Raw genomic sequence first — 13,383 nt, 5'->3', positions numbered from 1 at the left:
AACCCTGTAACCAACCCTGTAATCAACCCACCCACCTGTAATCAATCCTGTAACCAACCCACCAACCCTGTAGCCAACCCTGTAATCAACCCACCAACCTGTAACCAACCCTGTAACCAACCCACCAACCCTGTAACCAACCCACCAACCCTGTAATCAACCCACCAACCCTGTAACCAACCCCTCAACCCTGTAACCAACCCACCAACCCTGTAACCAACCCATCAACCCTGTAACCAAACCTGTAACCAACCCTGTAACCAACCCACCAACCCTGTAACCAACCCATCAACCCTGTAAGCAACCCACCAACCTGTAACCAACCCTGTAATCAACCCACCAACCCTGTAACCAACCCACCAACCAACCCATCAACCCTGTAATCAACCCACCAACCTGTAACCAACCCACCAACCCTTTAACCAACCCACCAACCCTGTAACCAACCCACCAACCCTGTAAACCGCCCACCAACCCTGTAACACACCCACCAACCCTGTAACCAACCCTGTAACCAACCCATCAACCCTGTAAGCAACTCACCAACCTGTAACCAACCCTGTAATCAACCCACCAACCCTGTAACCAACCCATCAACCCTGTAATCAACCCACCAACGTGTAACCAACCCACCAACCTGTAACCAACCCTGTAACCAACCCATCAACCCTGTAACCAACCCACCAACCCTGTAACCAACCCACCAACCCTGTAACCAACCCACCAACCATGTAACCTGCCCACCAACCATGTAACACACCCAACAACCCTGTAACCAACCCATCAACCCTGTAAGCAACCCACCAACCTGTAACCAACCCTGTAATCAACCCACCAACCCTGTAATCAACCCACCAACCCTGGAACCAACCCACCAACCCTATAACCAACCCACCAACCCTGTAACCAACCCACCAACCCTGTAACCAACCCACCAACCCTGTAACCAACCCACCAACCCTGTAATCAACCCACCAACCCTGTAACCCGCCCACCAACCCTGTAACCAACCCTGTAACACACCCACCAACCCTGTAACCCACCCACTAACCCTGAAACCAACCCTGTAACCAACCCACCAACCCTATAACCCACCAACCCTGTAACCCACCCACCCACCAACCCTGTAACCCACCAACTAACCCACCCACCAACCAACCCACTCACCAACCCTGTAACCCACCCACCAACCCACCAATCCTGTAACCCACCCACCCACCCACCAACCAACCCTGTAACCAACCCACCAACCCTGTAACTGACCAACCCACCCACCAGCCCTGTAACCCACCCACCAACCAACCCACCCACCAACCCTGTAACCCACCCACCAACCAACCCACCAACCCTGTAACCAACCCACCAACCATGTAATCAACCCATCAACCCTGTAACCAACCCACCAACCCTGTAACCAACCAACCCTGTAACCCACCAACCCTGTAACCAACCCACCAACCCTGTAACCAACCCACCAACCCTGTAACCAACCAACTCTGTAACCCACCCTGTAACCAACCCACCAACCCTGTAGCCAACCCTGTAACCAACCCTGTAACCAACCCGTAACCAACCAACTATGTAACCCACCCTGTAACCAACCCACCAACCCTGTAACCAACCCTGTAATCAACCCACCAACCCTGTAACCAACCCACCAACCCTGTAACCAACCCTGCAACCAACCCTGCAACCCACAACCAAGTGGTGTGTTCCAACAATACAAAGAAGACTAAATCTGTCAGGGAGACCATGTGACCACCACCTGTGCTCCACGTGTCATCATCTATCTGTTCTGTGGACTAAAGATAGATCCTAATAAACAAACTAGAAAATGAACATTTACTGACAAGAATGTGTGTGCTTGCTTCTACTGTCTTCTTCAGTCAGTATTTCTATAGTAGCGTATGGGGAATAACAGCAGTGTGCTTTCAGCAAGCACATTAAAAAACAGCAATAACCAGTAATAGACTCACATTGATGAGTTCTATCTCCCAGATCTTCTTGACCAGTTCCATGGAGGTGTATCCGTTGATGAGGAAGGACTTAGTGTAGTCTCCCAGCTCCAGAGACTCCAGCCACTCAGCCACTGATGTGGGGTTGTTACCGTCATAGCCAATAGGACGCACCTGGAGGGGGAAGGAGGAGGGGACAGACTGTCACTAGATGATATGAAGAGCAATGATACGGGACACTAAAACTAGGGAGGGGGGCAGACAGGGAGGGGGGCAGAGAGGGAGGCAGGAAAGGAGGGATGGGGTCAGAGAAGGATGCAGGGAGGGAGGAAAGGAGGGAGGGGGCAGAGAGGGAGAAAGGGAGAAAGGGAGGGAGGAAAGGAAGGAGACAGGGAGGCAGGAAAAGAGGGAGGGGGGCAAAGAGGGAGACAGGGAGGGGGGCAGAGAGGGAGATAGGGAATGAGGAAAGGAGGGAGGCAGGGAGTTAGGAAAGGAGGGAGCAGAGAGGAAAGGAGGGAGCAGAGAGGAAAGGAGGGAGCAGAGAGGAAAGGAGGGAGCAGAGAGGAAAGGAGGGAGCAGAGAGGAAAGGAGGGAGCAGAGAGGAAAAGAGGGAGCAGAGAGGGAAGGAGAGAGCAAAGGGAAGGAGAGACCGTCAATAAATTACAGATATATAGATGACATAATAAATAGAGTACACCATCAAAGGCTCAAACTGGACGAAGACAGATGGAGGAAGGGAGGGCAAGGATAGCCTGTGCTGTGTGTAAAATGAAGACTTAAATACAGAAATTGAATATAAGATTCTGAATTCCATATCAATCCTTAGCACCCAAGGACATGATAAGCATTATAGAGAAAATCCCACCTATCCGTTCAGAGGGAGAGGCAGGGCTAGTTCCATACTGCTTACAGAATAGCTATCTAAATCCCTCAGATCAACAAGGGGTGTAGGGGCTAAAGGTTTATTTAGGATTAGGCAAATGCATCTTATTCTTCCCCATATTTACTTGGTATGGTGTGTTGGCCTATGTGACATGAGAATATATTTCACAGTAAGTGCGTCTCAGCCCTTTCTTTTGCAATACAGTCAACACGACTTCAGAGGAGAAGAGCATTCTGCTTTTTCTCATAGAAGAGGAGATATTTGAAGTAATAAGGATTCGCCATCCTACTTTTAAGAAGAGTTGGGACTTTGGAGTGAGCACATCGTGTGACATTTACCTAAAATGTGCATCCTTCTTTCCACAAGGTGAGGGAGAAGAGAGGATTTCTCTGTCGTTTGAAAACTTTGCAGGGATGAGAGAAGGAAGTGCTGACTGAGATTAAATTTAATAAGATTGGTTCCTCCCTCCCTCTCTCATTTAATTGACATCTCTCACTTAGTTGGCTATATTGGCTATATCAACCATTTTGAATGTTATATCGTTTTTAGAGCGATGATCTATTGGTGAATAACTCAGATACACATGAAAACATGAAATGACCCCAGGATTAGATAGAACGTTGCTCAGAGATGCACAAACACAATATACAATATTTCATTTATACTGGTGAAGAGCTCATCTTCTGATGTTATCCCCTCCACAGAATCCTAATGATGCTAGATTCATTTTTATTGCAGTACACGCAAACGCACGCACGCAGTACTGACCCTGGGCAGTAGGCGTATAGCCTGTAGCAGCCTCTGTCTGTGGGCTGAGTTGAGGATCCCGATCTCCAGCAGGTCCTGGTCCTCCACCACGTTACTGCCCTGCATGGGGAACATACATTACATCATCAGCCCATTGATCAGTGACATCATCATGCAGAGACCTCTGTTCACTAATCCACCCATCCCAAAGCCTTGTTGTGAGGGGTATCTTGCATAAATGGCTACCAATAATCTAACTAGTTTCTTAGTTATTTACAAATAAGTATTTACACTGTCGTTTTTTATGTAAGGCACCCCCTACCCCGCACGCAACCTATATTTATTTTCCCTTTGCTACTTTAACTATTTGCATATTATTACAACACTGTATATAAACATAACGGACGGACACAGACAGACAGACAGGCAGACAGAGACAGACAGGGCAGACAGAGACAGACAGGGCAGACAGACAGACAGGGCAGACAGAGGGGGCAGACAGACAGACAGAGGGGACAGACAGAGGGGACAGACAGACAGACAGACAGACAGACAGACAGACAGACAGACAGACAGACAGACAGACAGACAGACAGACAGACAGACAGACAGACAGACAGACAGACAGACAGACAAAGAGTGAATAAAGGACAGAGGAGAGAGGGAGAGAGAAAGACAGAAAGAGAGAGCGAGAGAGAATCAGCCAGAGGAAGAAACATAGAGAGAGAAACAGAGGAACCAGAGAGGTGAGGTGCTGGGGGTTGTCTCTCTCTCTCTGTGTGTGTGTGGAGCCCCAGCCTCAGGCTGTACTAAATCCCAGACACAGATCACACCTGGTAGGGGGACTGAACTTGTCACTCCTCCACATCTCATTCATCCCCTCTCTTAATCTCCCTACCTCTTGGCCTGGCTAGACAATGTCATGACGTTGGGCTCTTGAGGGCTCTTGAATAGCCTTTGTTAAACATAGAGAGTCTGGGAACATCAAATGGTGGGGGGAAAGGAACCATATTTTGGTAATAGAGCCAGTTGAAAATATGCGTTGGTACTTAATGAATATGATGTCAGTTTGGTTGTCATCTGAGACATTATGACTGATGACAGGATGACAAACTGTATCTGGGAAAGTCTACACATGTAATTTTAGCTTCTCTCCCTCCACTATATAAGCCCTTCTCTCCCTCCACTATATAAGCCCTTCTCTCCCTCCACTATATAAGCCCTTCTCTCCCTCCACTATATAAGCCCTTCTCTCCCTCCACTATATAAGCCCTTGAGGACGATAGGACGACGGTCCATACGTTAAAAAGGACTAACATGTCAACTACAGAATTAAGCCAACCTCAGCGTGAGCTTTGGTTGTGAATGGTATGAACTTTGAACTCTTATTCACTAAAGAAGTGTGACATCCTAGCCGCTGAGTTAGCAGCGGCCGCTGTAAACGTGGGCTAGGAAAGGACGGTCGACGTATTCTGTCTAACACACAACGACGATACTACAACGTATCCAATTTACTACCAGAGACATTCTTCTGAAGACAGGAAGATCTCTGTTGGCCAACACAGCCAGCATCTACGACCAACCTACCGAAGCGCAGCTCAGAGTAAATATTTATTGCATTTTCCTTTTCCAAATGGGCGGTAATTTAGAATGCATAGGATACTGTATTTATGATAGCATGGCTTCTCCCTTTGTTCCTCAGTCTTCCCGCTCTTTCACTCAAACCCAACCCCCTTTCCTTTGTGTAACCAGCAGCCATGTCGGCTCCGTCCACCAGGGACGTTTTCTGTAAGACATCATTTTCATTCTGTGTATATGTATTTTATAGAATAGCATGTCATATCACTTAATTTGGCATAGCCAAAGACACGACAACAATAACACAGATAGCTATCGATCTGAAGCACTGAATACAGGGATGAAGGAGGAATGGAACGGCAGATTTCACAGCAATCTTTTTCATGTCATCCTCAACGTGAACCTCTAACCTGCTGCTCTCTATAGACCAAGAGCCATGGGCTTATGTTGTATTCATGTACTGTATGGGGCGGTACATTAGAGTAACGTGATGCTATTGTATTATATTAGAGGAACGTAAGTTGCAATATCTTAGGGCATAAATGCAGTTGTATTGAATTTACTAGCCAAAGTGTTGCACTACATGGGAATAGAGGGCCATTTGAGACACACACAGTCGGAGGAGACTGTGCCCTTGTTCGATAGACCACTCAGGCTGATTAAGAGAGCCCAGAACACCCAGAATCTGCTACAGTCACCGCCCTACACCGTAAGACCAGAGTAATGGCACCCAGAGCCGGGGCAGAGACGGATGGCTGGGGCTTCAAAGACATGACTAATCGCTCGCCGCTGGTCTCTGACAGGGGGAGATAGAGAGGCTGAGGGTGTTTGTATTTTACCTTCTGCCCTTCTTTTCTATTCATAGAATCTCTCTCCCTCTCTTTCCCTCCCTCTCTCTCACACATACACACACTATGGCTGCGTTTAGACAGGCATCCAAATTCGGATATTTTTGTCACTAATTGGTCTTTTGACCAATCACAGTCCATTTCAGAGCCCATCCGATTGTTGAAAAGACCAATTAGGGAGCAGAGAGGGAAGGAGAGACCGTCAATAAATTACAGATGACATAATAAATAGAGTACACCATCAAAGGCTCAAACAGATGACCATCCATCAAGACAGATGGAGGAAGGGGGGGCAAGGATAGCCTGTGCTGCATGAATTGGGCTGCCTGTGTACACACACCCTATGTAATCACTTCATCTCTGCTCTGGGGTTACATGACATATTCAACTTTGACCCCTGAGCTAATGATGACATTAGCGGGGTAGGTAGAGGTTTCCCGTAACAACCCCTAACCAGGGATGATATTATTTTCACAACAGTTAAGGTTAGGATCGGGATAGGTTCAACTTCTACCATGACCTACACCATCATTGGCTTCATCTCAATGGTTATAAATGGCTTCCTTTTCTCATATCCTTCCCTTCACGACCATTGATTGTAAAGGGCTTGACAAATTACAGCAATATGTTGAAAACCTATCTGGTCCTATCTAGGAAATGAGACAAGGAAAGGAGAAGAGGAAAGGAAGCTGTTAGGCTAAGGGTATAGTAATGCCATGTATAGAATAAACATAACTTCCGGAAGAGGAAGTCTTTAAAGATGTTTGTTCTACATACATTTTCTATAACATTGCATTTCTATACCCTCACTAAACTGCACAATGCAATGCTGTGATACCTGTTTAACACCACACACTGCTGCTCATGCTCCCAGATTATTTTGATGTACTTGTTCAACACAGCATGAAATATTGCAATATCTCTGTGTTAATTTAATATAACAAATAATAATACACTTTACCCAAGTAAGTGCTTTTCATTAACAGCAAACATCTTGTCTACTTCACTGTGTCAATTCAATTGAACTGTTGATAGGTCTATTATCAAGACCATAGTAGTGCTTTCACACAATGCTTCGGGTCAAGCTTCCCTTTAAAAGGCAGAAATTAAAATTCATGCAGCCCAGGATTTACATGCGACAGCCAAAGTGATAGAGGGAAGACATTTATATTCAGAAATGGTACAGAAATCCATTATCGAGACCAACAGGCGCTCAATGACTAGCTAGTACAAATCACTCAGTCTGTCTCTCTCTATGGGTCTCTCGTTCTCCGTTTGACTCACTTTATTCTCTCTCTCTCTCTCTCTCTCAGAGACATTTCAAATGTCACATTATGGCTATGTACAGTGTTATAACGATGTGCAAATAGTTTAAGTACGAAAGGGAAAATAAATAAACATAAATATTGGTTATATTTACAATGGTGTTTGTTCTTCACTGCTTTCCCTTTTCTTGTGGCAACAGGTCATAAATCCTGCTGCTGTGATGGCACACTGTGGTATTTCACCAAATAGATATGGGAGTTTATCAAAATTGATTTTTTTTCAAATTCTTTGTGGGTCTGTGAAATAAGAGTGCATTCAGAAAGTATTCAGACCCCTTCACTTCATCCACATTTTGTTACACTTTACAGCCTTGTTCTAAAATGTATTAAATTGTTCCCCCCCTCATCAATCTACACACAACACCCCATAATGACAAAGTGAAAACAGGCATTTTTGCAAATGTATAAAAAAGTAAAAATGGGAATATCACATTTACATAAGTATTCAGACCCTTTACTCTACTTTGTGGAAGCACGATTAAAGCCTGGAGTCTTCTTGGGTATGACACTACAAGCTTGGCACACCTGTATTTGGGGAGATTCTCCCATTTGTCTCTGTAGATCCTCTCAAGCTCTGTCAGGTTGGATAGGGAGAGTCGCTGCACAGCTATTTTCAGGACTCTCCAGAGATGTTCGATCAGGATCAAGTCCGGGCTCTGGCTGGGCAACTCAAGAACATTCAGAGACTTGTCCCTGAAGCCACTCCTACGTCTCCCAGTCCCTGCTGCTGAAAAACATCCCCACAGCATGCTGCTGTCACCACCATGCTTCTCTGTAATGAGGCCCCGGTGTTCGCACCAGGAGACCGGGTCTGGCTCTCGACCCTAAACCTGCCCCTCCGCCTGCCCTGTCGGAAGCTGGGTCCGCGGTTTGTGGGGCCATTTAAAGTCCTGAGGAGAGTGAACGAGGTTTGTTAAGTTACAGATTCCCCCAGATTACCGTATTAACACCTCGTTCCATGTGTCTCTCCTCAGGCCGGTGGTGGCTGGTTCGCTCCAGGAGTCTGAGGTGCAGGAGGTTCCTCCGCCCCCTCTGGACATCGAGGGGGCCCCGGCAGTCTCCGTTCGCTCCATACTGGCGTCGGGCGAGGGGCCTTCAGTATCTCGTTACCGGTCTTCTAGCCATCGCCGATCCACCTTACATTTTCCATTTGTTTTGTCTGGTCTTCCCACACACCTGGTTTCAATTCCATCATTACATGTTGTGTATTTAACCCTCTGTTCCCCCCATGTCCTTGTCCGGAATTGTTTATTGTAGTGCTTGTACATGTTATGCTGGTGTGTAATAATTGATTTATTGTTCTGTTTACGGTGGTTTTGTCTATTAAACTGCGCCATTGTAAATCAGTTTTTGCTCTCCTGCGCCTAACTTCTCTGCCGCCAGTACACACCCCCTACATACAACCTTTCCACAGGTGCATGTTCATTAATTGTTTAGGGTTCATTGAACAAGCATGGGAAACAGTGTTTAAACCCTTTACAATGAAGATCTGTGAAGTTATTTGGATTTATACAAATTATCTTTGAAAGACAGGGTCCTGAAAAAGGGACGTTTCATTTCTGTTTTAAAAATGTAATACATTTGCAAAAAATGTCTAAAAACCGTTTTTCACTGTCATTATGAGGTATTGTGTGTAGATTGATGAAGATGTTTTATTTATTTAATCCATTTTAGAATAAGGCTGTAACGTAACAAAATGTGGAAAAAGTCAAGGGGTCTGAATAATTTATGAATGCATTGTATGTGTCTCTAATATGGTCATACATTTGGCAGGAGGTTAGGAAGTGCAGCTTACTTTCCACATAATTTGTCTTCTCTTGAGAGCCAGGTCTGACTATGGCGGCCTCTCTCAATAGCAAGGCCATGCTCACTGAGTCTGTACATAGTCAAAGCTTTCCTTAATTTTGGTTCAGTCACAGTTGTCAGGTATTCTGCCACTGTTACTCTCTGTTTAGGGCCAAATAGTATTCTAGTTTGCTCTGTTTTTGGAAAATGATTTCCAATGTGTTAAGTAATTATATTTTTATTATCTCATGGTTTGTTTGGGTCTAATTGTGTTGCTGTCCTGGGGCTCTGTGGGGTCTGTTTGCTTGCTTAGGGGACTATTCTCTAGGTTAATCTCTCTATAGGTGATGGCTTTGTAATGGAAAGTTGGGGAATCGCTTCCTTTTAGGTGGTTGTAGAATTTAACGGCTCTTTTCTGGATTTTGATTATTAGCAGGTATCGGCCTAATTCTGCTCTGCATGCATTATTTGGTGCTTTACGTTGTACAAGGAGGATGTTTTTGCAGAGTTCTGCATGCACTCTCTCCTCTGATAAACAGAGTTGGGGGTTAGAGGTAGCATGGGGCAAAAGGCTTAATACAGAGGACTCCACAAGGAGAAAGGGCTAATTTATTTACTACATACTAACTATTGCACACACACACACCCACACCCACGCACACACGCACTCTAGTGGTGTGTCTTCCCGGGAGAGAGATCCGTCTCCATCTAAGCCCCTTCATAATGACTCCTTAATGTAAATACAGAAGTAATCTTCACCCATCTCCATGACGACAGGCACCTCCCCCCTCGCCCTGTCCGTACATCAAACAGACCAAAAGCTGTCCTTTACTGGCTGGTTAAGGTGACAGACCACGCCGCCTCACAGGCCCTCTATTGTGGACAGAGAAAGAAGCTGAGTTCTCAAGGTAACAACAACAATAACCAAAGCTTGAGTAAAGTAGTGTGTGTGTATGTGTGTGTGTGTGTGTGTGTGTGTGTGTGTGTGTGTGTGTGTGTGTGTGTGTATATTGTTATGCGCATGAGTGTAATGTATGTGTGTACATGTCTCTGTTTGCCTGTTGATCCCAGTAGGCTTTACTGCAGTGGTAGTGAGCAAAGTTAGGGTCAAAATCATTTAGGCCCTAGTCAGTTCCAGCACATGAAGTTGATATGCAACTGTAATGGGAAAAGCAGCCTCTCCTAGTTTGCTGTCAATTTCATCTACTGAATAGAGTGGTGCTAAAAAAAAAATGTTTTTTTTTTTAAATGGCCACCATCAATTTCCAGCGTTTTCTTTCTCAGGCTAATGGAAACCAAATCAATGATTTATCTCCCCGTCGTCCAACATCTCATGAATATGAAAACTAGGTTTCCTAGTTGAAGGAAGAAGCTCAAACCGTTTCCCTCGCCACTCGGCGGGCTGAAACCTCAAAGAGAAACAGAACATGAAAATACTTCCTAGCGAGTTAGTGTGGCGGAATGTTCCAGCGTCAGAGAAATAGAAACTAACAATAGTGAAGTTTGAAGTAACCCCCGGTACTTGAAAGAGACCGGGCAGAAGCTTCGGCGCAGCTTTATTCAATATTAATTATATCTAAAGGCATTTCAGAGCAGGAGAAGAGATCACAGATTTATAAAATAAAGGGAAAAGGCGAGGCCAGGATGAGAGAACCTCCCAGACTCTCTGAACTTCTGACAGAGACCCTCAGCAGATTTTGACTGGGAGCGAGCTGGTCTAAAGGAGTATAATACTAATGGGTAGGGAATGACAAGGATAGGATGGTATGTGTGGGTGATGGTATGTGGGTCATCCTTCAAATACGGTGGCATTTGGGCAAGGAGTTTTGGAAAACTTGTATGGTTTTGGGTACATCTTCCCATTCAAAATCAACTAACATGGTAGCTTAATGACTTTAAACAATTGATACCATTATGATAACATTGTGCCACTAGTAGGAATAGTAACACCAATGATGGTAACACCAATCAGACATTCGAGATAAAGGAGGATTTTCTGAAATGGAGGCTTCACATGCTCAAATCTAAGGTCATCTAGCCTTTACAAACAATTTACTGAAGTGATATGATTAATCATTTTGCTCACGCTGTTATTGTGATGAGCCATCAAACAGGCAAAACGTCAATATAGGACTAAGATCGAAACCTATTACGCCGGCTCTGACGCTCGTTGGATGTTGCAGGGCTTGCAAACTATCACGGATTACAAAGGGAAACCAAGCCACGAGCTGCCCAGTAACGCGAGCCTACTAGACGAGCTAATTGCCTTCCATGCTTGCTTCGAGGCAAGAAACAATGAACCATACATGAGAACTGGATCCTTGACTGGATCCTTGACTTACTGACAGGCTGTCTCCAGGTGGTGAGAGTAGGCAACAACACATGTGCATGCTGACCCTCAACCAGGGGGATCCTCAGGGGTGTGTGCTCAGTCCCCTCCTGTACTCCCTGTTGACCCACGACTGCATGGCCGTGCCTGACTCGAACACCATCATCAAGTTTACTGACGGCATGATGGTCATAGGACTGATCACCTAACGATGATGAGACTGCCTACAAGGAGGAGGTTAGTGACCTGGCAATGTGGTGCCGATCATGTAATACAGGAAATGGAGGGCCGAGCTGGCCCCAGTCCACATCGATGGGGCTGTAGTGGAGCGGATCGGATCGAGTGGAGCGGATCGAGAGCTTCAAGATCCTCAGTGTCCACATCACTAAGGAATTAACATGGTCCACACACACCAACACAATGCCTCTTTCCCCATAGGAGGCTGAAAAGATTTGGCATGGGCCTTCAGATCCTCTAAAAGTTCTACAGCTGCACCATTGAGAGCATCTTCACTGGCTGCATCACTGCTTAGTAAAAAATTGCTTGGCATCCAACCACAAGGTGCTATAGAGGGTAGTGTGATTGACCCAGTACATCACTGGGGCCAAGCTGCCTGCCATCAAAAATCATTGAGCTACAGTACCTCTATACCAGGCAGTGTCAGAGGAAGGCCCTAAAAAGACTCCAGCCACCCAAGTCATAGACGTTTTTCTCTGCTCTCGCAAGGAAAGTGGTACTGATGCACCAAGTCTGGAATCAACAGGACCCTGAACAGCTTCTACCCCCAAGCCATAAGACTGCTAAATAGTTAACCAAATAGCTACCTGGACTACTGAGAGACAGAGAGACAGAGAGAGAGAGAGAGAGAGAGAGAGAGAGAGAGAGAGAGAGAGAGAGAGACAGATTTAATGGGGGCTCAGTGATGGTTCATCACCAATGGCCAGAGGTTCATTCTCATGAACTCTTCATTACAGCAGCAGGTCAGTGGGGGTTATGTCAAAATTATAATTTAGATGGATGGATAGATGGATGGTACAGACACACACACGCACACACACACACACACACACACTACAAAGAGATCTAAACTGCCTGTACAGAGCCTAGCATGGCTCAGCACACTGGTGTTGCAGTTACCAGGGCAACCATAGAAACAGATGCAGGTCACTGTAAGCAGAGAGAGATGGTGGGAGGAGGGCTACCCAACACCCACAAAACCCTTTATTACACACAAACACACACGTACAGTGCATTCGGAAAGTATTCAGACCCCTTCACTTGTTCCACATTTTGTTACGTTACAGCCTTATTCTAAAATGGATTAAATAACGTTTTCACCTCATCAATCTACACACAACACCCCATAACGACAAGGCAAAAACGGATTTTTATAAATGCTTGCTAATTTATTACAAATAAAAAACTGAAATACTTTATTTACATAAGAATTCAGACCCTTTGCTACGAGATTCAAAATTTAGCTCAAGAACAGCCTGTTTCCATTGATCATCCTTGAGATGTTTCTACAACATGATTGGAGTCCACCTGTGGTAAATTCAATTGATGGGACATGATTTGGAAAGGAACACATCTGTCTATATAAGGTCCCACAGTTGACAGGGCATGTCAGAGCAAAAACCAAGCCATGAGGTCGAAAGGAATTGTTCGTAGAGCTCCGATACAGGATTGTATCGAGGCACAGATCTGGGGAAGGGTACCAAAAAGTGTCTGAGCATTGAAGGTCCTCAAGAACACAGTGGTCTCCATCATTCTTAAATGGAAGAAGTTTGGAACCACTAAGAATCTTCCTAGAGCTGGCCGCCCGGACAAACTGAACAATCGAGGGAGAAGGGCCGTGGTCAGGGAGGTGACCAAGAACACGATGGTCACTCTAACAATGATCCAGAGTTCGTCTGTGGAGATGGGAGAACCT

The 13,383-nt window shown here is 45.5% G+C and overlaps 1 protein-coding gene across 13 annotated transcripts in view; it reads right to left on the bottom strand.

Moving 5' to 3' along the window:
- Window positions 1-13,383, bottom strand: part of LOC110490567 (ankyrin repeat and sterile alpha motif domain-containing protein 1B) — a 352,871-nt gene that overhangs the window by 68,885 nt on the left and 270,603 nt on the right. For all 13 annotated transcript variants that reach the window (XM_090200869.1, XM_090200870.1, XM_090200871.1 and 10 more), the window contains 2 exons: window positions 3,607-3,705; window positions 1,977-2,129 (listed from right to left, as the gene is read on the bottom strand). In XM_090200869.1, coding sequence (XP_090056995.1) covers window positions 1,977-2,129; window positions 3,607-3,705 — 252 coding nt within the window. The remainder of the gene's footprint in view (window positions 1-1,976; window positions 2,130-3,606; window positions 3,706-13,383) is intronic.

Source organism: Oncorhynchus mykiss, chromosome 15 (genome assembly GCF_057628025.1).
Source record: "Oncorhynchus mykiss isolate SJ-2025 chromosome 15, ASM5762802v1, whole genome shotgun sequence".
Taxonomy (NCBI): Eukaryota; Metazoa; Chordata; class Actinopteri; order Salmoniformes; family Salmonidae; genus Oncorhynchus; species Oncorhynchus mykiss.
This window is presented reverse-complemented; position numbering and strand designations above follow the sequence as displayed.